The following is a 23,949-nucleotide window of genomic DNA, read 5'->3' on the forward strand; positions in this document are numbered from 1 at the left end:
GCTCAATTTCAATGTCCACTCCACAACACTCCACCACTAGCTTCTTTGGACTATGCAGATGGAAGTCATCCTTGCAACATATGCTTGATTCACATAATTGTCTTGGTCTCAAGCTTTGATAACCAACTGTCCCCATAGCCTCCACTCTGCAGTTACTCTGACAGACAATCATGCATCACATGCCTAGCCCCTGTACCTACACCCCTCCTTCCCGCATTCCTAGCCAGCAAACCAACTGCCTCGTTCCAAGCCACAAGTGACCCACTCACGGTCCCTCTCCCCGCCTCCTGCCCCAACCTCTCTCTCTCTCTCTCTCTCTCTCTCTCTCTCTCTCTCTCTATCTCTCTCACTCTCTCTCGTCTCCCGCCCATGCAACTTACCCAACACAACCCCCCCATGACAAACTTGTTCCGAAAGCTAACAAGTTTTCTTTCTTTTTGTGTTTGTTGATGACTTAACACTTCTGCTTTTTGATTAGTGGTCCTTTTAATCACAAAAGCTAAACATTCTACCAGGACTTACCTACTACTTACAAGTAAGTATTTCACATAACATTTAGAAGTAATAATTGTAAAATATTAGCATTTTCCTGTGTTTAATCATAAGACAATAGCCAATTATAACAGTTACGCTATGTGAAACAGCAATGCAAGACCAAATGGTTTTACTTACTGGGAAAGAACAAGGCGAGAAATGAGAAGCAACATGGAGAAAAGGAAAGGTATGGAAATTCGTTGTTGAAAAAGATATAGTAAAAAACAGACAACAGAGAAACACAAAGGAAAGAACTAAAATAAAATTATGCAATGAGCATAACATATGAGATACAACTCAAGAAGTACCCTGAGGAATGGAAGGAACAAAACAGAAGTGTGAAAGAAATATGAGATACAACTGAAGAAGTACCCTGAGGAATGGAATGAACAAAACAGAAGTGTGAAAGAAATAGGTAACTGTTGAAAAAGTTTTGTAAATTGAGGGTAGGTACACAGTTGAAGGAAATCTAATATATGGTGGAGACATTCCCACTTGTGTACTTCTTATACACATACTGTCTGCTTGCACCCTTCAGATATTCTAGCAGCTTTGTGGTTGTCACATGAGAGTAAGGAACTAAACAAACAACGATTGAACACAATCTGGTATATTGTCTGAATGGTCTTAAAACTACCTCTCCCTCGCTAACATCGAGCAAGTGAGTAGGTTGAAGCAAGTTGTAGTAGGAGATGCGTAACTTAAGTTTGGTTTGGAATTACCAACCTATGATCCCAATATATTGGCTCAAATGACCCATGTTAAGTTAGCTATAGACAAAGAATAAGGCCATTACACAGCCAGCAGAAGAATACCACAAACCATAAGATCTACAACAATGCTACAAGTAACCACTGAAGCCCATCACACCAGTGCTTGTTTTATTATAATCTCCTACCACAGTTTACAATTTTCAGTTCCAGCAAGAGTGTCAGACTAAGCTGCAGCTACTTGGATTTCTACTGAAGATGGAATTCAGTCCTTATTTTATGAGGTTACAAAATATGTAGTGATAACTTAGTCCAGCAGAATAAGCTAGAAAAGCTGAGTGCAAGTCTCAAAAGGAACATTCTATAATCTTAACTTTAGGATTGAAGCACCCTAATTTGCTTCCACTTTCTCTGAAAAAATTGGAGATTATTCCTATGAATTTCGATATTCCAAAACTGGTGTAAGGACAGTGAGGAGAGTACTCATCTTTCCATATGACTAAACATTGGCTGGAATGCAATTTTTGGACATTCATTATTTCGCATTAGAAACTGACAAATGATTGCAATTTCCACGAGTTAAAGGAAGGGCTCCAAGACCACTATCAATCTAAAAACATGAGTCAGTACTTTATGGAACTGGTAAATAGTATTATACAAAACAATGGTGAATGGACTGAAGAATTCATAGTTTGCATCAGAAAAATAAATGACAAGGTACACAAATGTAAATGACTGATGTAAATGCAAGCAGGACAGGCTTTCAGGAAGCAAAGCAGCATACTGTTGATGTCTTTCTGAAAGGTTTTCTTTTCTTGTAATGTGAGAACTGAATTCTCAGGCAATTCAGAAGGTAACAATCACAAAAAAACTTTAATCAAATGAGTCGAGTTATACAGGAACAGAAGAGAAGGAATTATTGGAAACCAAACTACAAACTATACTGACAATAAACTATCATTTCTGCTGTTTAATAATAATTGTGTACACATCCATAGCTGACTGATCAGCGTAACAAAATGCATGCGTAGGGCACGAGTTCAATTCCTGGCTGGGTTGGAGATGTTCTCCCCTCGGGGACTGTGTATTGTGTTGTCTTTATCATCAACTAAAAGGACTTGCACCAGGTGGCCCGGCTTCCCACAGGTGGAGCTTCTGGACTAGCTACATGCATTATTATTATTATTATTATTTATACTAACTGTGCTTTAGCGGTCTCTGTTAACAATTCCAAAAAATCCTGTCAGTGGTACGAGATTTAACTGAGACAATACTTTTCAGTTTTTCTTTGTAAAGGAACATTTGAAAGTGAAGTTAATCATTTCTGCTTTTGCTTTCCAATCTTCAATTTCAGTTTCTGTCTTACCTTTGTGTGACTGGACACTAACTTCAGTGCCACTAATAGCCTTTGCAAATGAGTAAATTTTATTTGGGTTTTATGGACGGTCTATCGGCAGAATTTTGCTATGGTAGTCATCGCAATCTTCACACATTGCTCTCTTGACAGCCAAACATATTTCACTCAACTCTAGCTATAGCCACAGGCTTTCTTTTACACATATTATGGGTGGCAGGAAGGTCAACACACATTCTACCGGCATAAACAAATATTTTTCATAGCATCTAACCCACAGGCTTAGTCTCTGACAAAATAATGCGTATTTTGCCTTGGCAGCAGTACAGTTTCAAGAGTCAGAATTAATTTGCAGATGTTTTGTATTCACTGTATGGTACAATTCTTTTCTCCTTATGTGAATACTGCTTTAGTTGTCAGTTCATCTTTCAGCGGAGAATCAGTGTACTTCATACGTTTTTTTCCTCTATTTTGATACAGTTGCAAATGGCCAGAAACAAATTCAGTGAAAAAAATCACAAGACTACATCTGCATTTCAACTTCAGCTGTTGTGTAAACTGAATAATCAGCTTTTGGTAATTGTTAACCTTATTCTAGACAGTACTGACCCTCATCCACCACTACTAATCCTGTTAAATGCATTTATACCATTGATTTTCTCTCATATACACTGAGGTGACAAAAGTGATGGGATAATGATATGTATATAAACAGACGGTGGTAGTGTCTTGTACACAAGGAATAAAAGGGCAGTGCATTGGTGGAGCTGTCAACTGTACTCAAATGATTCACATGAAAAGGTTTCTGATGTGATTATGGCTGCACAACAGGAATTAACATACTTTGAATGCAGAATGGTAGACAGCTAGATGCATGGGATTTTCCATTTCGGAACTTGTTAGGAAATTCAGTATTCCGAGATCTGCAGTGTGAAGAGTTTGCTGAGAATATAAAATTTCAGACATTACCTCTTGCCACGGGCAATACAGTGACTGACAGTCTTCATTTAATGACCAAGAGCAGTGGCGTTTCCTTATAGTTGCCAGAGCTAACAGACAAGTGACACTGCATGAAATAACTGCAGAAATCAATGTGGGACATATGATGAAGATATCCATTAGGACAGTGAGGTGAAATTTGATTTTAATGGGCTATGGCAGCAGACGACTAATGCAAGCGCCTTTGATAATAGCAAGGCATCACTTGTAGAGTCTGTCCTAGGCTCATGACCATATCATGTGAATCCTAGATGACTGGAAAACTGTGGCCTGGTCAGATGATTCCCGATTTCAGCTGGTAAGAGCTTAATGTAGGGTTCGCATGTGGCACCGACCCAAAAAAGCCATGGACCCAAGTTATCCACAAGGCACTGTACAAGCTGGTGGTGGCTCCATAATGGTGTGGGCTGTGTTTAAATGGAATGGACTGGCTCCTCTGGTCGAACTGAACTGATCATTGGCTGGAAATGGTTATTTCTGCAGCCACTCATGGACTCCATGCTCCCAAATGACGATGTATGTTTTATGGATGACAACGCATCAGGTCAGCAGGCCACAATTGTTTGCAGTTGGTTTGCAGAACATTCTGGACAATTCAAGCAAATGATTTGGCCACCCAGATTGGCCAGCATGAATACCACCAAACATTTATGGGACATAATTGAGACGTCAGTTCACACACAAAAACCTGCACCAGCAATACTATCGCAACTATGGATGGCAGTATGGCTCAATATATCTGCAAGGGCTTTCAAAGACTTTTTGAGGCCATGCCACATCAAGTTGCTGCACTACACCCGCAGAAGGTCTGACATGATATTAATGGGTACCCCATGACTTTTGTCACCTCAGTGTATGTGGAGATAGATCTCCAAGAATGATAACATTTGATGTTCACATTTAGCTGAACTGTTCATATCATCATCCACACCAATAGCAGAAAATACAATAAAAATGCTGACATAAGGACAACAGTTATACACACACAAATCTGCAAGTGTTAGGCCTCATCTCACAGTGATGCCAATTTCCCTTGTTTCCAAACTAACTAATAATACACACTGTATCGTGCCTATGAATTGGGTGCCTTTGACATTTTAACTGAAAAGGGAACCAAAGTTTATGACAATTAGATTCTCATGATTTTCTAGTGAGTTATGGGCAAAAGTAAATAGAGGGTGTACACATTTTTTTGGTTAAACTGTGGAGATGTATTACATGAACATCTGAGGATACACTGTGTCTACTCTCAAACAGTCGTACACGCTCTGTAAAGATCACCATGGCACAAGAAGAACAGAATCCTCTCCCTCTGTACAATTCCTCTCTTTGCAACAATCAACTTGGAGCGTTAAGTTACAGGAGACAGGTCAAAAAATTGTATTACAACATCTTAAATGTAAAACAACTGAAACTAATACCAGGATGTCAATAATTAATTCTGTTGTATATATTAAAAAAATAAATAAACTAGTATAATACTAAGTTACCTACTTCTTTCAGGCTCTAAAGTCCATGATGGGCCTCGGCTTGCTCTAGGACATTGTTCCATTCATTCCTGCCCAGCATTGTCATCCTCCGACACCAGTAATTTTTAGATTTGCTTATATGTCATCCAAGTGCCGAAGTCTTGATCTTCCCTTGCTTGTTCATCCCACTGGCAGCACAATTTTTTATTGGGTTCCATGCAAAAGACATGGTTGACCCATTTCAGGTCGTTTATTTTAATGAATGTTATTATTTTGAGATCTTAATATAATCTGTGAAGTTCAAAATTATATCACCTATGCCACACTCCTGCTTCATTAGTAACCCATAGATTATGCATCCACACTTCAAATACGACCAATCACTTCCTTTGTAGCAGTCTGTATTTCATTTCTGGCTTTATTCCAGTGATGTTTATATTATGCATACAGTTCTGGAGGATTCCTGTCACAATCTATTTTCCAAATTAACAGCTAAGTGTTAAGCTTTCCTTAGGTCCTTAAATTATGAGATGATGTACTTATTTTGCATTTCTTCTTTAACTTTGTGCAACTGAAATTCTCCCTCTTATTTTTGCTATGAAGAGGTAATGATTGGAGTCCATATTAGCACCTCCAGATCTACAGTAGTTCAATGCATTAGAGATATGTCTGGTATCTATTAATATATGATCAATTTAGTTCCTGGTATTGTCATCTCCTGACACCCAAGCCATTTTAAGAATATTCTCCTGCCGGAACCATGTGCTTGAATCTGTCATTTTAAGGATGCTGCAGAATTCATCAGGTGGAGTCCACCGTTCTTACTCTTTCTGGAGGTTGTATTTACCAACGACTGGGGAGAATACCCACTCTTGCCCTATCTTAACATTCATACATACTATCACCATCTTTATGCTGTTTTTTTTAAGACACTGTCGATAAGCTGGGTCCAAGTCCTCATAGAAAGTATCCTTCTAGTCAGCAAGGGCATGTGCATTTAAGAAACTGTAGTTAAGGAATTATAACATATTCTTGGACTTATTGCTCCACACTCTATCACTAGTTTCTCAATGATTTGATTGAACTGTAACTGTCACACCAATGTGTGTTTCCCGTTGTCGCTACTGTAGTACACTTCTGTTTCTGGAATATACCCTGTCCAGTCTGTCTCATCTCTTGCAAGGCCATGACATCCACCACATAGGTCTTCACTATTCCAATTAGGCTTCCAAGGACTCCAATTCTATACATAACACCTGTACATGCCAGGATCCAGTTCTTGTATTCTTTGTCACGTTGCCATATCTTTGCCTTAAGGTCTGGCTGATTACATTTCTTTCAGCTTTCATAAGACTTTTTTCCCGGGTATTTGTTATTAGCCCACAGCACAACATCCTATTCTTCAGAGGACATTTTTCCTTTTCTCATCCGCCCAGACCCTGTTCTCCACTGGAGTTGGGCACCCAATCCTCCGGAGGGTTGCTTTGCTTCCAGGGGTTCACCATCTTGGAGGTGAGAGATGGATCTGAGCAGGAGAGGCTAAGTTACCTTGACTTGCTTAAAGTCATATTTTACACATTGCTCTCCCATTTGAACCCCAGTATAAAGTTACCCCTACCTCAAATAATCATTTCATCCTTGGTGAATTATTCTATCAAATAATAGCATTTCTGCTCATAGAATCTGCTGCAGACTTATTTTTAAAGTATCTTTCTTAATATTAAGAATGTTCTTCCTTATTAATTTATTATTTATTTTCATTCCCATATATTGTGGAGCCTGTGTATATAATTTCAGTTGGTGTGTGGGCAGCTTAAAATTATCTTTGTTTCTGATGTACGTAAGGCTAAAATCATTCTGCTCAAATAATTTTTGTTTGCTGTGTAACAAGATTATAATGCAGTAAATATACAGGAAGAGAACAGTTGGGATTTGCAGTTTCAGACATAATGGGAGGCAAGATTCTTTTTGCTGTGAGATAACACATATCTGACAGTTTTCTTCTGCAGCTTCAGTATTTGAGACATCATATTTGAACTTTCCCACAAAACTATACCATGTTGTTGTTGTTGTCTTCAGCCAGAAGACTGGTTTGATGCGGCTCTCCATGCTAATCTCTATTGTGCAAGGTGCTGCTTCTCCGAATAGCTGCAGCAATCTACATCTTTCTGCATCTGATTGCTGAATTCATCTCTTTGTTCCCATCTACTATTTTTACCACCCACACTTCCCTGGAATGCTAAACTGGTAATCTCTTGATGTCTCAGAATATGTCCTGCCAAACAATCCCTTCTTTTGGACACATTGTGCAGCAAATTCCTTGTCCCACAAATTCTATCAAGTATCTCCACATTAGTTATTTGATCAACCCATCTAATTTTCAGCATTCTTCTGTAGCATAACATTTCAAAAGTTTCTTTTCTTTTTATCAAAATTGTTTATTGCCCATTGTTCATTTCCACACGTGGCTACACTCCAGACAAACACCTTCAGAAAAGACTTCCTAACACTTAAAATCCATAATCGATGTTAACAAATTTCTTTTCTTTAGAAATGCTTTTCTTGCCAATTCCATTCTACATTTTATACCCTCTCTACTTCGGCCAACATAAGTTATTTTGCTACCCAAAAGGCAAAACTCAGCTATTACTTTAAGTGTCTCGTTTCTAATCTGATTCCCTCAGCATCACCTGTTTTAATTCGACTACATTCTAATATACTTGTTTTGCTTTTGTTGAAGTTCATCTTATATCCTCCTTTCAAACCACTGTCCATTCCGTTCAACTACTCTTCCAAGTCCTCTGCTGTCTCTAACGGAATTACAATGTCATCTGCAAACCTCAAAGTTTTTATTTCTTCTCCCTGAACTTTAATTTCTATTCCAAATTTTTCTTTTGATTCCTTTACTGCTTGTTCATAGTATAGATCGAATAACATCGGGATAGGCTACAACCCTGCCTCACTACCTTCTCAACCATTGTTTCCCTTTCGTGCCCCTCGACTCTTATAACTGCTGTCAGGTTTCTGTAAAAATTGTAAAGAGCCTTTTGCTCCCTGTATTTTACCCCTGGTTACCTTCAGAATTTGAAAGAGAGTATTCCAGTCAACATTGTCAAAAGCTTTCTCTAAGTCTACAAATGCTACAAATGTAGGTTTGTCTTTCCTTAACCTATCTCCTAGTATAAGTTGTAGGTCACTATTGCCTTGTGTGTTCCTACATTTCTCCAGAATCCAAATTGATCTTCTCCAAGGTCTGCTTCTACCAGTTTTTCCACCATTGTGTAGATACTGTACCATACCTAATGACACATTCAAAATAACTGATACGCTGTTGTTTGTGTACTCACATCAGTAGCCCTTGCTAGTATTTGAACTGCAAATACAAAATTACTACATTTATTTGATACTAAGTCAATATACATATTCCAGCTTAAATTCTTGTTCACATTTAGTCCAAGGAATTTCATTACTACAACTTCTTCCATACATTGATTTTTCTGCTTTATTTTAAGCTACATTCAATTTGGATGTTTGGTTTTGAATTATATCATATGGGTTCTTTCTATATACAGTTTCCACCTATTTAAGTTTTCGAAGGCCAAGCGAAGGCACAGTAGCATTCGAATTCCCCCCCCCCCTCCCCCCTCAGCAGTTTCAATTAAAACTGAACTACAAACAGAACTGATGGGGAATATATATTTACGTAGAATAAGAATAGGATTGGTCCTAAAATGGCACTTGAGGCACACTTTGTGAGACTGTACTCCATTTAGAATAATAATTTACTGACTTAACAGGACAGTTACCCTTTTTCTATACTGCAGGTATAATTTAAGTCACTGCATCTAATCTGTAGATAAAATCAAACAACGGAAACTCCAGGTCGTAATATCAGGAAATGGACATATTGCTACTCACTGTACAGATAACCCATTGAGCTGGAGGCAGGCACAATGGAAAGATTACCTTTTGCCAAAGCCTTCTTCAGCAAAGAAAACACACACACACACACACACACACACACACACACACACACACACACACACACACACACACACACACACACCTCTTCCACACGACTGCTACCATTGGCACTTTCGACCGAAATTCTGATCAAAGTTGCCATTGGTAATAGTCGTGTATGTGTGTGTGTGTGTGTGTGGGGTGGTTATTTATTACCCCCCCCCCCCCCCCCCTTGATGGAATTTATTGTAGTTACTTAGAATAACGTCACTTTTCACTTTTTACAATAAAATTTTGATTGTGGATTGCAGGTACTTTCTCCAACACTTTTGATGGAACTGGCCAAATAGAACGACAGTTTAATCCTTTCTTGAACAGAGGTCTAACTTCTGCATACTTCAAGTAGCCCGGTCAAACAGATTAGTTACTTATTTGAGTTAAGGGAGGTGCTATTATGGTCACTTTAGTTGGTAACTGTTCCCACTCAGCTGAGTTTTTGTCTTTTAATGATAGTATAACATGTTTCATGGTTTTTTATTGAAACTTTTTTAGAATCTGAAATACTCAGCTTTTTGGTGATACCCAAATGGGATTAACTTTACTCTGATACTCTGCTCCATCTATCTTCCGTATATTTATGGAAAAATCCATTTAAGCACACAGATATTTGAACTGGGTTTGCAATAAATTTATAATCTAGTTTGATCCTAGCTATTTCATTACTACTAACAATAATGACTAACAATCATTTGACAACAGACCAAAACACTTTCTTCTCAGTTTTATGTTGTAGAATGAACTTAATGTTTGCCATTTGTTTGGCTGCCTCCATAACTGTTCTAAATATAGTTTAATAACATCTGACATACTCAATAAAATACCTATTTCAGTTACATCCCAGTTCGCTACAGAGTTGCCTTTCTCTGGCACAAGAAATTCTTATACTTTCGGAATCCATTTACATGTAATATTCAATATGTTGCACATAATTCTAAGTGGAAAGGTTTCATTGAATATTTCAAGAACGCTACTTAAAAATTTTTCACAGTTATTACTATTTGAGATATAGCTGTCAAAAGTCTGTTCAATCTCTCTCAACTGATTACTAAATCTATCCGATTTTTTTTTCCATGGTGGTCCTTTTTGTATGACATTGCTGCATGAAATTTCTATGTTAAACTCCTTTGAGTTTTGTGAATAATGTAGAGTGGTTAGTGTTCCCTAAACCTAAGCAAAATTTATATAAACATCTTGAAGCATTATCAATACAGGTTATCGGCTGTACATTTACACTTGAGCTTTCTGGGAAGTTTACTTTGACGCCAAAGTTTTTTTTTTATCCTGTCAACTAATTAGGACATATCATTGCTACCCACTATAATGTTAACATTGAAATCAGCTACTATTACAATCTTTTTTCCTCTTTCTTTAATGAGACTTTTGAGCAGGCACTGAATTTTGACCAGAAAAGTTTCAATTGTTGCATTCTCTGGTATCTTGTAAATAGAAACTACTATGACATTTATGTCCCTTACCTCAACATAGTGGTTTTCAAAAATATGCTCTTTATTCAGATAATTAAAATCATTTCTTATTTCATTTTTTAAATCAGAATGAAGCCTCAACACAATGAAAGCTGTTAGCTATTTCGAAACATTCAATTTTATTAACTATTTTAATATCATCATCTGTAAGTCAATGGGGAAAAAAATCCTTTGATACTTTTACTTTCAGAAAAAAAACTTTTAATTCATCAACTTTACAACTTTTGTTTGAAAAGTCAGCACTTAGATCATCAATATTCCAGTGCATAATGTAGATACTTCCTTTCCTATTTATGGTTTTGAGCATACTTCTTACTGGGGGGCTTTTTAATCTAACTGTTTCCATTGCTAAACACTGTATCATGCCCCACCCTTCCGTATAAGTTTCCCCTATTTAGAATTATACACATGTCAGCGAACACTTTAGTAAGCATCTTGGATCCTAACCTGTTTAAACATAAACTGTCTTCACCCAATTATTTATTGTGTAAGAACTTATTCAGATTCATAAACACAGCTTTTAAAATTGCAATAGTTTTTGTTTACATCACGGTTAATAATACACATGTATACTGATCCTGATGGATCTTCTGCAGACAATGCCACTCATTACCATTCTAGATGTTCAGCACAGACTACTTGCAAATATTATAAAGTTTTTTGTTTCACTAACAATGTCCTCTTCAATGCTGCTTCTAATAGAATGCCTGCCTACGTATATTAAGATTCCTTTGTAATTCTTGCTACGATAGTCTGCTGAAAGTAATATGTTGTTGAACTGTTTGTTCACATGGTGTGCCGTAATTCCTAGCCGAATGCCTATGGTGGAATAGGGCACTACCACATTTTTGAGCAAGGAATCGCCTATAACTAGAGATTCATTTTCCCATTCTGGTTTTTTGTTACTGTTACGGTTCATTTTCTTTTAACTGTGTGTTATACTTGTCCACTTCATTTATTTTCAGATTTTGAGATGTGGCAGGAGGTAGAATCATATTCCATTTCTTATAAAGGCATCATCCTATTTATGTAGTTACAAATTCAGAAAAGGCAGGAGTTAGGTACAAACAGTTTCAAGGGCAATTAGAGGTGCATTTGAGGCAATTTGTAGTGCAAACTTTTCATCTTGTACTACTCACTCCTTTCTGAGTTGCAGATACGCACAACAAAAAGACTGTCACAATATAGGCTTTAGGCCAACAAGGCCTTTGTCGAATACTTATTTATGGAGACACACACACATTGTGTTCGCGTTTGCGTGTCGTGTGTGTGTTTTATTCTGACAAAGGCCTTGTTGGCCAAAAGCTTTTATTGTGACAGTCTTTTTGTTGTGCCTACATGCGACTCAGCATCTCCACTATATGGTAAGTGGCAACTTTCATTTTCATAATATTGTTACATTCCATCCTGGATTTTCCATTGTTTGATTACTCATTTCTGGTGGATTTAACTATCTCTGGAAAAACCTACTAAATACATGTGATTCTATTTACCTTTTTACATCCAAGTGACTTCCAACCATTTGCATACTCCATTCCCAAATGGTTTCTGTCCAATCATCTGTTGCCTTTTCACATACCCCGCTATCTGCTATGGAACATCCTAGCTAAGTAATTGCAAGTAACAAAATCCTTCACTTAATTTTACATTCTTTCCTCTTGAGGAGTCTCAACTAAAAAAAGACTGACAGTGTTACATTTTTTGATGTTAGTGTCTGTAGTAGTACTTTGTGTTATTAGTTCACAGTGGTCTTAAGATGAGCTTATATTTAAGCTATAGTTGTAATCAGTAAACTATTTTTGTTTAAGCATCACACAAATAGAAAATATTTCTTAAGTTAGTAATCTTTACTGTGCACATGCATAGAACTATGATAATCATTTTAAATTTATGTATTGATTTTTTAAATTCTAAATGCATGTTATGTTTCCATGAGGTAATAGTTTACACTTATTGAAATGTGAATTTATTTTCAGGATTTTGGACCTGATGACATTCCTTTACCAGAATTTGAATACACACTGCCACTGCTGAGTCGGTCAAAACGTTCTTCAACACAAAATTCATTTAAAGTAAAACGTATTCTAGATCATGCTACACTGAAGCAAATTATATCAACACTGAATTTCTCTGGTGAGCTTAATAATGTTTATTTATTTATTTATTCCATGTGATCTGATGGAACACAGTGTGTCGCAGATGTCGGAAAATATCAGTTAACATTGTTAAAATATATTAACATATAGTATCCTAATGATTATATTGCAAAGATTGGTTAAGTTTACTTCACTCCAATTGCTCAATGTTTTGAATTTAACACAAACAGCAAGATTACTGTTCTAAGTATTCATTTATAGAGTAAAAACAGTGACACAACAAATATGACTTCATGGCTTCGCTAAATTTTATATTTTTTTCAATGGACTTAATACTAGTGGAAAAATTGTTGAACAGTTGGAGGCCCATGTGGAAAGCTCCTTTTTTACACAGTTGACTATTTGTACATAAAACATGCAGATTTGAGTTTTTCCTAGTGTGTTTACGTAATTCATTATTTTTTACGACTCTAGAGTCAGTTGGCACTATGTGGTTTCTGAAAAATTTTAGAGTCTTGAGAATGTATTGGCAAGGCAGAGTAAGGATTTCCAACTTTCTGAAGATGGGTTTGCAGGAGTCTCTGGGTTTGCTCCCAGCAATAATCCTCATTGCTCTCTTCTGTATTTTGAATGTGCTCAGGGCAGTTGGAGAATTTCCCCAGAATATCACACCATGTTTTAGGTGGGCTTGTATGTAAGCACAGTATGTGCTGGTTAATGTTTTCAGGCTGGCACATGATTTCAGTACACTCAATGCATAACAGCCAGTACTAATTCTGGCATTTACCTATCCTGTATGTGTATTCCATTTCAGGTTATGTTGAATCCCAGACTAAGGAATTTGAAAACAGTGTCAAGTATCCATTGGCTGGTTATTTACAGTGACAAGTGGCTGAGAGGAATTTGCATTTTGTGTTGTGAAAATTCATGGAAGCTGTCTTTTTGGTGTTGATAGTTAATCTGTTGATTTTAGCCCAGTTGCTGAGTTGTTCAGTGGCCAAGTTCACAGTTTTTTGCACAGCCTCTGTATTCTCCCCTTTGAGGAGTACAGTTGTGTCATCAGCAAATGTTATTGTTTTGTGTGCATCCACATTCAGGCTCAAGTCATTAATATACAGGAGGAAAAGTAGAGGTCCCAATACTGAGCCTATGGTACACCTTGCTTTACAGTTTTATTACTTGATAGGATTTCGGTTATTGCTGACACTCTGCATCTGACTGGTTAGGCATGAAGCAATCCAGTTGTTTGCAATTCCTCTGATACCATAGTGTTCTATTTTTTCCAGCAATATTTTGTGGTCAACAGTGTCAAAAGCCCTTGACAGATCCAGAAATATGCCTGATATGGGTTGCTTAGATCTAACAGATTATTTATGCAATCATATACTGCATTTTCAGTAGATTGGTTGCTTCTGAACCCATGTTGTTCTAAACTTAGCAATTCCCCCCCCCCCAAATGAAGTCCATCAGTTTTTGTACATTATTTTTTCAAAAACTTTAGAAAAGCAGGATGAGATTGAGATAGGCCTGTAGTTATTCATATCTTTATCATCACCTTTTTTGAACACAGGAATTACTTTAGAAAGTTTCAGAGCTTCAGGGAAAGTACCTGCCTGGAAAGAACAGTCACAAAGGTGAGTTAATGGTTCAGCAATTGTGTGTACACAATTTGACTACAGCTGCTGGGATACCATCAATTCCAGCTGAATATGAATTTTTTTAACTCTCAGAGGGCTTTTGCAACATCATTTTCAGTGACTTTGGTAATGAAAATTGACTCTGCACCTGTGTGATATTTTTGGTTTGCTGGTCGGTAGTTTGTGTTAGGATTATTTTTGACCAGTTTTTCAGCTTTGCTTGTAAAGAAATTGTTGAAAAAGTTCATTTTGTCAAGAAATATGTTGAATTTCATGTTGACGTCATTGGCTGCGTACATCTCTGTCCACTTATCTTTACTGAGGAGGGCATTTAGCTTTTTCAAGTTATCTCGAGTGAAAAACCTTCGTTAAGTTTTAGGTGGAACTCTGTTTGAGGTATCTTTGCTAACATCGACCTTTAGAATGACAGCTCAGTGGTCGCTGAATCCTGCATTGTATACTTCTAGTGTTGGGTTAAGTTTATTTCTATTTGCAAAAATTTGACCTAGAGCTGTCTTGGATGTTGGTGTTATTCTAGTGGGCTCATTTACAAGGCCATGCAGATTATAAGTTTTTGCAATGTTAATCAACGTCTCCTTGTTTCTGTTGTGGGTGAGAAAGTCTATATTAAAGTCACCACATATAATCCCATCCTGTTTCCACTGACTTATTTTGGACAGAAACAAGTCCATTTGTAACAGAAAATCATTAATACTACTAGAGAGGGGACAGTAAATTGTAGCTACAATTAGACTTAGATCTGTAAGCTTTATGGCTGCACATTCAAAGGTCTTGTCTGTTCCTATTTCCTTTAGGGTAGGAAGTGGGCTATATTCAATGTGTTGTTTTATGAAGATGGCAACCCCACCATGTCCATCATTTGATCTGGAGTAGTGTTCGTACAATTTGAAATCTGGTGGTGAGATTAACTTAACTACATCAGTGCCGAGGCAGAGCTCCGCTAGGCATATTACTGAGATATCACTGAGTTAACTGGTCAGCAAAATGCTTAAGTCATCAGTTTTGTTGCTCAAGGATTGGACATTGTGATTACAGATTTTCAGGTCTGAGTGGGGTTTACCCAGGGGGCTTGAAGTCATATTTACTGTGACACTGACCTTTAGTTTAAATTGTGCTGTATTCCAGATATGTTGACTTCCAAGCAGTTGTGCTGGTTCTGTTGGTCATCCTTGGCAGCCGACTCATCTTCCAAGTGGTCCTGAAAACTATCCACATGCACATCACACTGCTGAGTCATCACATTGGCGTTTTGGAGGGCTGTCTCCTCGATAATGTTAAACATCACATTATTGATCCTTTCAGGTTCCTGACCTTTTTGAGGGGTCAGGGGGTTTGTGTTTCGTATCTGTGACTCCGTGACCCATTTGTCTAGTGTAGTTTGCACAGAATGGCCACTATTACTCTTTTTATTTCCCATCTTGTTTGTCTTGATCCAATTGCTTATAAGCATCTGTTTATGGTTTCTGACTTTTGGTTTCTTATTGTCTCCCATAGTTGCAGGAAGGCCAGTCTATTGCAGATAATCTTGCCACATTTGTTTAGGTGGATAAGTGGTTTCTGGCTAGTCTCTCTATTTCAAAGTTCACAGCAATTTTTATATATACATGTTTTGCTAAATTCAGTGCTTGTATCAGGTGGATTTTTGCAGTATTAATTTTACTATTTAAATTATGAGCATCATATCTCCTGGGTATAGGATGGATAATGATATTCATTTTGTGATTAGGGCGAGTATTGGTTCCAATGGTTCTACCACATATTTCATCATTAGATCAAGAGGTTTGCCTGTGTCATTATAAACCCCCATTACAATCAAGGTATCACGTATACTGAAGCTTCTTGTCAAATTTTCTGCGTTTTTTTACCACCTCTTTAAGTGGAGTGCGAGGTTTTACTATGCTTTTTACCTGGTATGATGGTCCTCGTTTGTCTTGCAGTATTTGAGCACAGTATCTTCCACGACTGCCACTTAATATTAGTACTTTCATTTTTCTCGAGATTTTCTTGCTATGTATCATTCTGGAATTTCTTTCGTTTTTGTCCTGCACATACATTGGTGCTTGAGAAATTATGTTCACTGGAGGATTACTCATACACTTTGTGGCGGATCGTTCACTTTGGGTTAATTTTTGCATAAGATCTTGTGCAACGTTAGACTGTAAATTGACCTTGCTAGCATCTTGCACCAGGTGGTTATCAGAAGTTACAATTCTAAAATCACTTTCTGGATCCATTTCACATAGGCCTACCCTCACATTAGCTTTGTTTAAGTGTAAGTGTGTGTGTGTGTGTGTGTGTGTGTGTGTGTGTGTGTGCGTGTGCGTGTGTGTTTGAAATACCCCAGAAAGACGACACTGTCCTAAAGCTCATTCTTGTTTACCTGACTGTTGAATTCTCATTCCAATTTTTTGGTATGTTCATACCTTCATTCCCATCATTATATCGTTACCCAAACCTCTCATAGTTTAGAACAGCATAGAAGTGAAATCAGAAGTAATAGTGGACTACAAATCAAGATTCAAATTCAAGAGCAATGGCAGTAGGCTGCCAGTTTGAAAAATGAGAGCGAAAATTAAGTGAGAAAACAACTGTAGATAAAAAGCAGAAAAAGAAGATACCTGAACAAAAAGACACTGACAACATAGAAGGGCAATTCAGAACGTAAATAAAATGGAGAGGAAGCAAGCTCTGAAAAAGAATGTGTGAGGAAAGGAAAAAAGAAACTAAAGTCAAAAGACGATTATACAAACATGTGAGGGAAGCAAGTAATTTTTGTTAATGCGGCAATTAATTACTATTAGTTTTCTTCCTCCCATGACCACTGGCCATGTGTTACAATACAAAAAATAATCAGGTTTCAAGTGCTTTCCTGATGTTCTGCTGCTATGCACATGGAAGGAGGGATGAAACATATCTTGGTGAAACGTTGACATGAAACATGGCAATATTGATATCAAACAACTAATTCACTGTACAATACAAGAAGTATTCCAAAGTAAATTAACAGATGACATCAGTCTAATGCATTTACAGTAAACATGTAGCAGTTTTATTCTAAATATTCACAAATAAATGATATATGTATTTTCAAATGCTGTTAGGAGAGCTGACAAGTGCGAAATTTCTTCTTAACCCTTCACGACAGTCGTATGGTCCCTGGGACTACACTGTTTTTCACATCCCTGTTTCTTGGAATGCTATTGATCTTTGAGAGGTGGGCTGGCTGCTCACTACCTTCCATATTCTGTCTACTGCTTGTTGTCACGGTAGTCATTGTAGGAAGTGTTCCATTTGCTTTCATTTTGTTGAAATGGCGTCTCCACATATAGGGACCACATGACTGTGTTAAGTGTTAGTCAGTGACAGACGGAATATTTTTCTTGTTCTTTTTCTTTTTTTTCCTTCCCCCTGTCTGTTGATGACAATAACTCTGGAATTATATCAGGTAATCTTGTTCCATTGTACGTGAGAACAGATGATCCATATTTTGAAGAAAAGTTTTCACGAATTATCAATGAAGTGAGGAGCAACATATCTGGCTTCGATTTTTCTGACGTGGAGGATGGTGATTCACGATTTGAGATCCAGTGAAAATGGCGAGGAAAAGGCTGAAGAAGGACCAGAAAATGAAGAAGGTGAGGAACATGCTAGACACAACCTCAGAAGCCAATCACAGGTTGAACCACTCACCACTTGGAGCTATATTTTAAAAAAAGAAAAAAAAAGTGTTTTTTTTTTTTTTTTTTTTTTGGGGGGGGGGGGGGGGGGGGTGAAATAATCATGGAAAGAACAGAAGTCAGACCTTGTACAATGTGTGAAATGATGAAGAGTTTTATCGGCCTTCTAATCTATAATGCTGTATTCAAATCGAATAACACAGATATATGGCCTCGCTTCTGCACTGATGGGATTGGCCATGATATTTTCAATATACTATGTCACCAGCAAGATTTGCAGTAATTCTCAACCGCCTGGGATTTGACAACCCTGATGATAGGGAGTTACCTGAGGTTTCTGACCCAGTAGCTGCTACAACAAACATTCTACATAAATTCAAAGAAAATTCACAGCGATCCTATACTCTTAGCGCTAATGCTACAGATGATGAAATGCCAATCAGCTTTAGAGGAAGCTGTGAGTTCAAAATATATTGTGCCATTACTCCATCCAAACCGACAAAGTATGGCCTGAAGCTTCAATGACTCGCTGATTCCAGGAGTAATTATGTCTTCAACACCCATCTCTACTGTGGAAAAGATACTGACAGAGCAGGGCTTTCCCCAGAAAAGAAATACGCCATTCCCACTCAGGCTCTCTTCAGAATGGGCAAGCCAATTGCACACAGTAACCGAAACACTACCATTGCCAACTGGTATTTGTCAATTGAACCTGCAGATATGCTGCGAAAAATGGTTTGACCATAGTGGAAACAATGCGAGTGAACTGAAAGGGAATTCCAGGATCTTTCTTGCCTTCCTATGGACGTGAAGTTGGAACAACACTGAGTGCATTTACCAAACACATCCTGCTGATTTACCATGTGCCTAAGAAAGGAAGAGCAGTAATTCTTATATCGCCAATGAAGATGTAGAAAGTGAAAAACCTGTAATTATAGCCCACTATAATAATGCAAAGGGTGGTGTTCATACTGCAGATGAAAAGAGTGCTAAATGTTGTTCAAGCCACTGTACACAACACTAGCTCATGGCTGTGTTTTTCAGTATTCTTGATACGGATGTTATCAATGCATATATTGTTCATCAGTCAGGATGAACTTCATGGAAGCTCTGGCAAAAGAACTGATCGAACCTTCATTACACGAAAGAATAATGAAAAAACACTTCCTATGAGAATTGAGATTTTCTATCAGTCGAGTTCTAGGAGCTGAGGTACATCTCCATGAAGACTTGGAAAATGAGGACAAACTACCTTGGGATGGAAAGAAGACATGTCACATACGTCCACCAAAAAAGAAGAGGAACACAAGCCACTTTTAGTGCAACTGTAAGGTCCCAATTTGTTTGGAATGCTCAAGTAACGTGTGCCGCAAGTGACACGAAACGTGGCTACTTTCAGTAATGCAGATCTTTTCTGTGTATTTTATTGTCAAGAATATTCTCTAATTTTAACATTACCTGTTCAACATTAACCTGCAACAATCAAGTTTCAAGTAAGGAACTACACTTAAATATTTCAATTTGTGTCCATCACTGTAAATTTCAATGAGAATTTCGAGTACAATATGAATACGTCTTTCTCACAGCATCAAAATGATATTTTGTACATTTATTACTATTTATGTGTGATTAAAGAATAAATGTGTAGTAATAAATGCAAAAAGTAGTGCTAGATGGTGGTTTTTACATATTTTTCCCACCTCTTGAATGCGGTCCATGGGACCGCATGACTGTAGTCGGGCGAGGAGTACTCACAAGGTGATTAAGGATTAATACATCTGGAAATAAAGCAGTGAACCAATGAACCACACCAAGGAACCCAGTTAATATGATAGCACTAATATGCATCATTATTCACTCCTAACAGGCAACATACCCTTGTTGCACGAGAGCTTTAATTCACTGGCATATGATAGTATCAGAATTGTATGTGTATTTGTGGCACTTTTTGTGCATTACTATAAGGAAAAAATTCAACAGCAACTTACACGAAGAATGAAGGCAATGCACCTGAATCTTTATAATCTTTTAAGCAATACAAATGTTTACAGATGTCTCTAAAAACAGTTTTCTTTTTTCCTCACATTATTACCCTTGCTTCACTACTGTTCCTCTATGACATCTAGTTTTACCATCCTTTTCATCTGCAATTTACCATCCATCTTTTTCTGTTTCAATGCTAATATGTTTGCTGTCATTCTTAACAAGAGTTCCAATGTTGTCGCCTCTTTTTTTTAAATAGATAAAATTATTTTTCAATTTTTCAGTGTCCAAACAGTACCTGAACTTACAGGTACATGTGCATTATTCCCATAGTTATTAAACAATTTCATGCAAGCCTTCCATATACGTGATATATTTTATTTGTATTGTGTTGTGCAAGTATGTCCCACAGGGGGAAAAAAATATCTTTACAATGTTTTGATGTTTTGCAGGTACCGCAGATGCTAGTATGTCATCAGGAACCAAAGCCAAAGAGAATTTTCCTATTGATTTCAACAATCCTATCCACATCACAATCAGAAATGAAGGAGATGGTGAAATTATGAATGATGTGATATATAAATGACTATAACTGTCAGAGGCACAACAAATGTGCGACAAAGTACTGCAGTATTTCTGTCATGTGCAAGAAGCAATGTATATTAATTTGTTCACATTGAACAATGACACTTAATATAACACTGGGAAGACAGTGCACTACTTGTCACTGAGCAGTGTAAACATTTTATAAGAAGTGTGTTTCACTTGAGAACCCAAAATAATTCCAGTAATGCAGTGATCCTGAATTATACAGATTGAGAGCGGCCTTGGATAGAAGTATGAAAATATCATTGTGCCATTTAGCACTTCAGACTGATGGGTCAGTAGTTTCTATCACTAATACCTTTTGATAATGTTATAGGAGCACTGACAGTGGGTTACTCGTTATTACTCTGGGGGGATGCAGTATATTATTCACACACTTACCAGAGGTTACGGTTTGGTGGAAAAAGATCTGTACAGTAATGCATTTTGCATTAACTGCACACCACACTCTTGTTGTCACATCACACAGACACTTTATGTAGCTAATAAGGAATTTTAGAACAATATTTATTATTCTGCAAGTTCATATACCCAATAAATACAGTCATGATACATCAGAAAAAAAAGAGAGTTACAGGATGAACCTATCCACCATACACAACTGCAATAACCAGTTCCAGGACTGGTATCACGCAACAGTATCCGAATTACAAAAGTGTTGAGGCTTTTGTGGCCACTTGTCGACATATCGCCTCTCGACTTCTGTCTTAGGTCCTTCGGCCAACATTTGTTTGAACTCAAGACAGAAGCCAACAGGTTATTATCTCAATTAGTAAGCTGATGCACTATCATTACTTCATGAAATTTTTGGTCTGCGTCTGTACACAGCTCTGTGAGGAAGAGCTACTGGCACTCCACTCTGAATTGCAAAATGGTGCCCGACTGTACAGTGCTTGGGTTGTTCAGGAAACATCTTTTATGTTTTCTTTACAAAGGAAGAAATGTTTCCTAAATGTTTGAATGAAATCAACACATCATCTTGAAAATATAAATCATTTGTAAATAAAAATATTTTTTATGAAAATAAAAATATCATAAGGTGTGAAAGAACGAATTTTTTCTTCTATCAAGAGGAAGAAAGGTAAGTTGAAGGGAACCACAACACATATTTTCAATCTCATTTTATAGTATATGTGAGATTTTACTTTTTGTACTCTTCGTACCTGGGATAGGGAAAATTTATTATAAGTGAAGTATGAATCATAAAAATAAAATGTTTATTATTTTATTTACTCTAAAATAGTAAATTCTGTGAGAACATACAAAGCATTTTTTACAAAATATTCAAATCGGGGCACCATTACATTAACATACACTTAAGGTGATGAGCATATATTGTAAATTCTACAAGATCAACTTTGCTCTATAGAAAATACTTCCACACTCTTATAAATCATCATGAATAAAAGCATCTTACAATTTATTGCGTTTCTTTGAGTAATTTTTTTTATGTAGAATGTTACTTCTACAATGACAATTAAATTGATTTAATTATATTACTGAAACACAAAAATGTTTCTTGGACACCTAATCACGGTTGACATATTTTACACTATCAACACACAGCACTGAAACATTTTACTAGTTACTTGCGGCCAGGAAGACTCACCCTCCTTACAGGAAATTACTTTCAAACATCTGGCAAATGTTCATTAACATGTGATAAAACTTCTGCTAACTTTTCTTGGTTGCAGAGAATGTAGACCCACAACAGTCGTCTATGCTTCATAAAATAATTTTTTGATAAAGTGTTCTGAAATGGAAAGGTTCCATAATAAGTGCTGCTCACACAACTAAAATCATTCAAGAACAAAAATAATAGTGAAATATAACTTGAACTTAAATATTTTGAACACTGCTTGATGTCAGATGTAGGGGAGCAAGCAGAGTAGATACCAATGCCCAATGCAAATGTTCAGTGACTACAGCCCTCTAGACTAGAAAGTTTTACAGGTCATGCACAGATAGATTGCCTGTTATACAACACTAGTGACCTGAGGGCCCTACTGATTCATCATGACACTATGAAGTGATTATGTTGGTCTTAGGATCTAAGACTTAGAAGCAGACAGACATGGGCTGAGATTATTGTGAAGATGGTATGGGTTACCACTGTTCACATATTGGCAGTGATAGAATTGTTACGCCCATGCAAGATCTGGATGGTCTGTAATACAACCCATGTAAAAGAATATCAGGAACTAGTGGACTAAGGGATCCAAAAGCAAGGGCTTTACGATATGGGGCATGCCCACCCGCCACTGTGACTGTAGCTTTCTATATGAATTTTATGTAAACAAATAAGAACTTGAACCTTAGAAATGCAAATACTTCCAATGCATTTCATTTAAAGACAATCAAACGGGCCTTTATTCTAAATAATGGAATTAATTACAGTATTACAGATATTGACAGAATAGCAAGATAAATCACAGAATTCGTTCATCGGCCCACATGCTTACATTCAGAGGAGGAAATGCAAAATGTCTATAAAGAGTTACAGATAATAATAAAAAAAAATTGCACTACAAGATGATAAGGGACTACAATGTCAATGTCAAAGCCAAAGTATTCCCATACTGAGGGAGTGAGTGTAGGGAACCAGACTCAGGACACCTGCATCACCATTCTAGGCAAGCTCCTAGTGGAGAAGATTTGCCACTATCTTCCTCTGATCTATTATGATGTATCAAGTGTGCATCTGTGTCTGTGGATGATTGTGTTATGTGCTTTCCCAGTGCTGTGTTGGGTTTGTATTGTTATGGATGGAGGGAAAGGAGAGGGTGAAATTCAGTGCTGGCACATAGCCTATTCCTCTAGAGTAGCACTAAGGTGACTGCTGTAACTTTCCCATCCACTGGACAGATCATTGTCAACACAGGCCAAGTCCTCACTTCCTGAGATACTGCAGAAAGGTTTGGAATTCAACCTAAGACAATGAAGCAAAGACTTTTAATCAGGAATGTTACGCTACCACCTCTCATGTCCTGATAAGCCAAATACTGGCACTGAAAATTTCCAGTCACCAAATTCAAACTAGTGTACCACCATGCCAAGCAACACCACACAGATATGCTTTAATAATCTTGGCTATGAAGGTAGATTCATTGTACAAACAGAATGAAAACTAGGGAATAACTCTGCGGGTATTGTAACTGAAATAACAAGAGGCCACAAATTAGTAGAACTTGTCGAGAACAACAAGTTTGTCCATAACACGTACTTCCATTACAAGACAAGTAAAATATGGACTTGGCAAGGAGCAACTCGAACTAAAACTGAAACTAACTGTATTTTTCCGACATTAGAAGTATTGGATAGGTTGTAATAGTCTTCAACAAGTTTGAAACTGCAAG

At 37.2% G+C, this 23,949-nt stretch overlaps 2 protein-coding genes across 5 annotated transcripts in view; one reads left to right on the top strand and one right to left on the bottom strand.

The window, feature by feature from the left end:
• LOC124606636 (A disintegrin and metalloproteinase with thrombospondin motifs adt-1-like) overlaps positions 1–21,640 on the top strand; it is a 153,422-nt gene extending 131,782 nt beyond the window's left edge. The window contains exons 15-16 of the mRNA XM_047138631.1: positions 12,550–12,706; positions 20,440–21,640. Coding sequence (XP_046994587.1) covers positions 12,550–12,706; positions 20,440–20,573 — 291 coding nt within the window. The 3' untranslated portion in view covers positions 20,574–21,640. The remainder of the gene's footprint in view (positions 1–12,549; positions 12,707–20,439) is intronic.
• A 210-nt stretch (positions 21,641–21,850) lies between these two features.
• The window catches only part of LOC124605437, a 122,520-nt gene continuing 120,421 nt past the window's right edge, over positions 21,851–23,949 (bottom strand). For all 4 annotated transcript variants that reach the window (XM_047137105.1, XM_047137104.1, XM_047137107.1 and 1 more), the window contains one exon: positions 21,851–22,346. In XM_047137105.1, the coding sequence (XP_046993061.1) occupies positions 22,224–22,346 (123 nt within the window). In that variant the 3' untranslated portion in view covers positions 21,851–22,223. The remainder of the gene's footprint in view (positions 22,347–23,949) is intronic.

The sequence above is a fragment of the Schistocerca americana genome, chromosome 3, assembly GCF_021461395.2.
Source record: "Schistocerca americana isolate TAMUIC-IGC-003095 chromosome 3, iqSchAmer2.1, whole genome shotgun sequence".
Taxonomy (NCBI): Eukaryota; Metazoa; Arthropoda; class Insecta; order Orthoptera; family Acrididae; genus Schistocerca; species Schistocerca americana.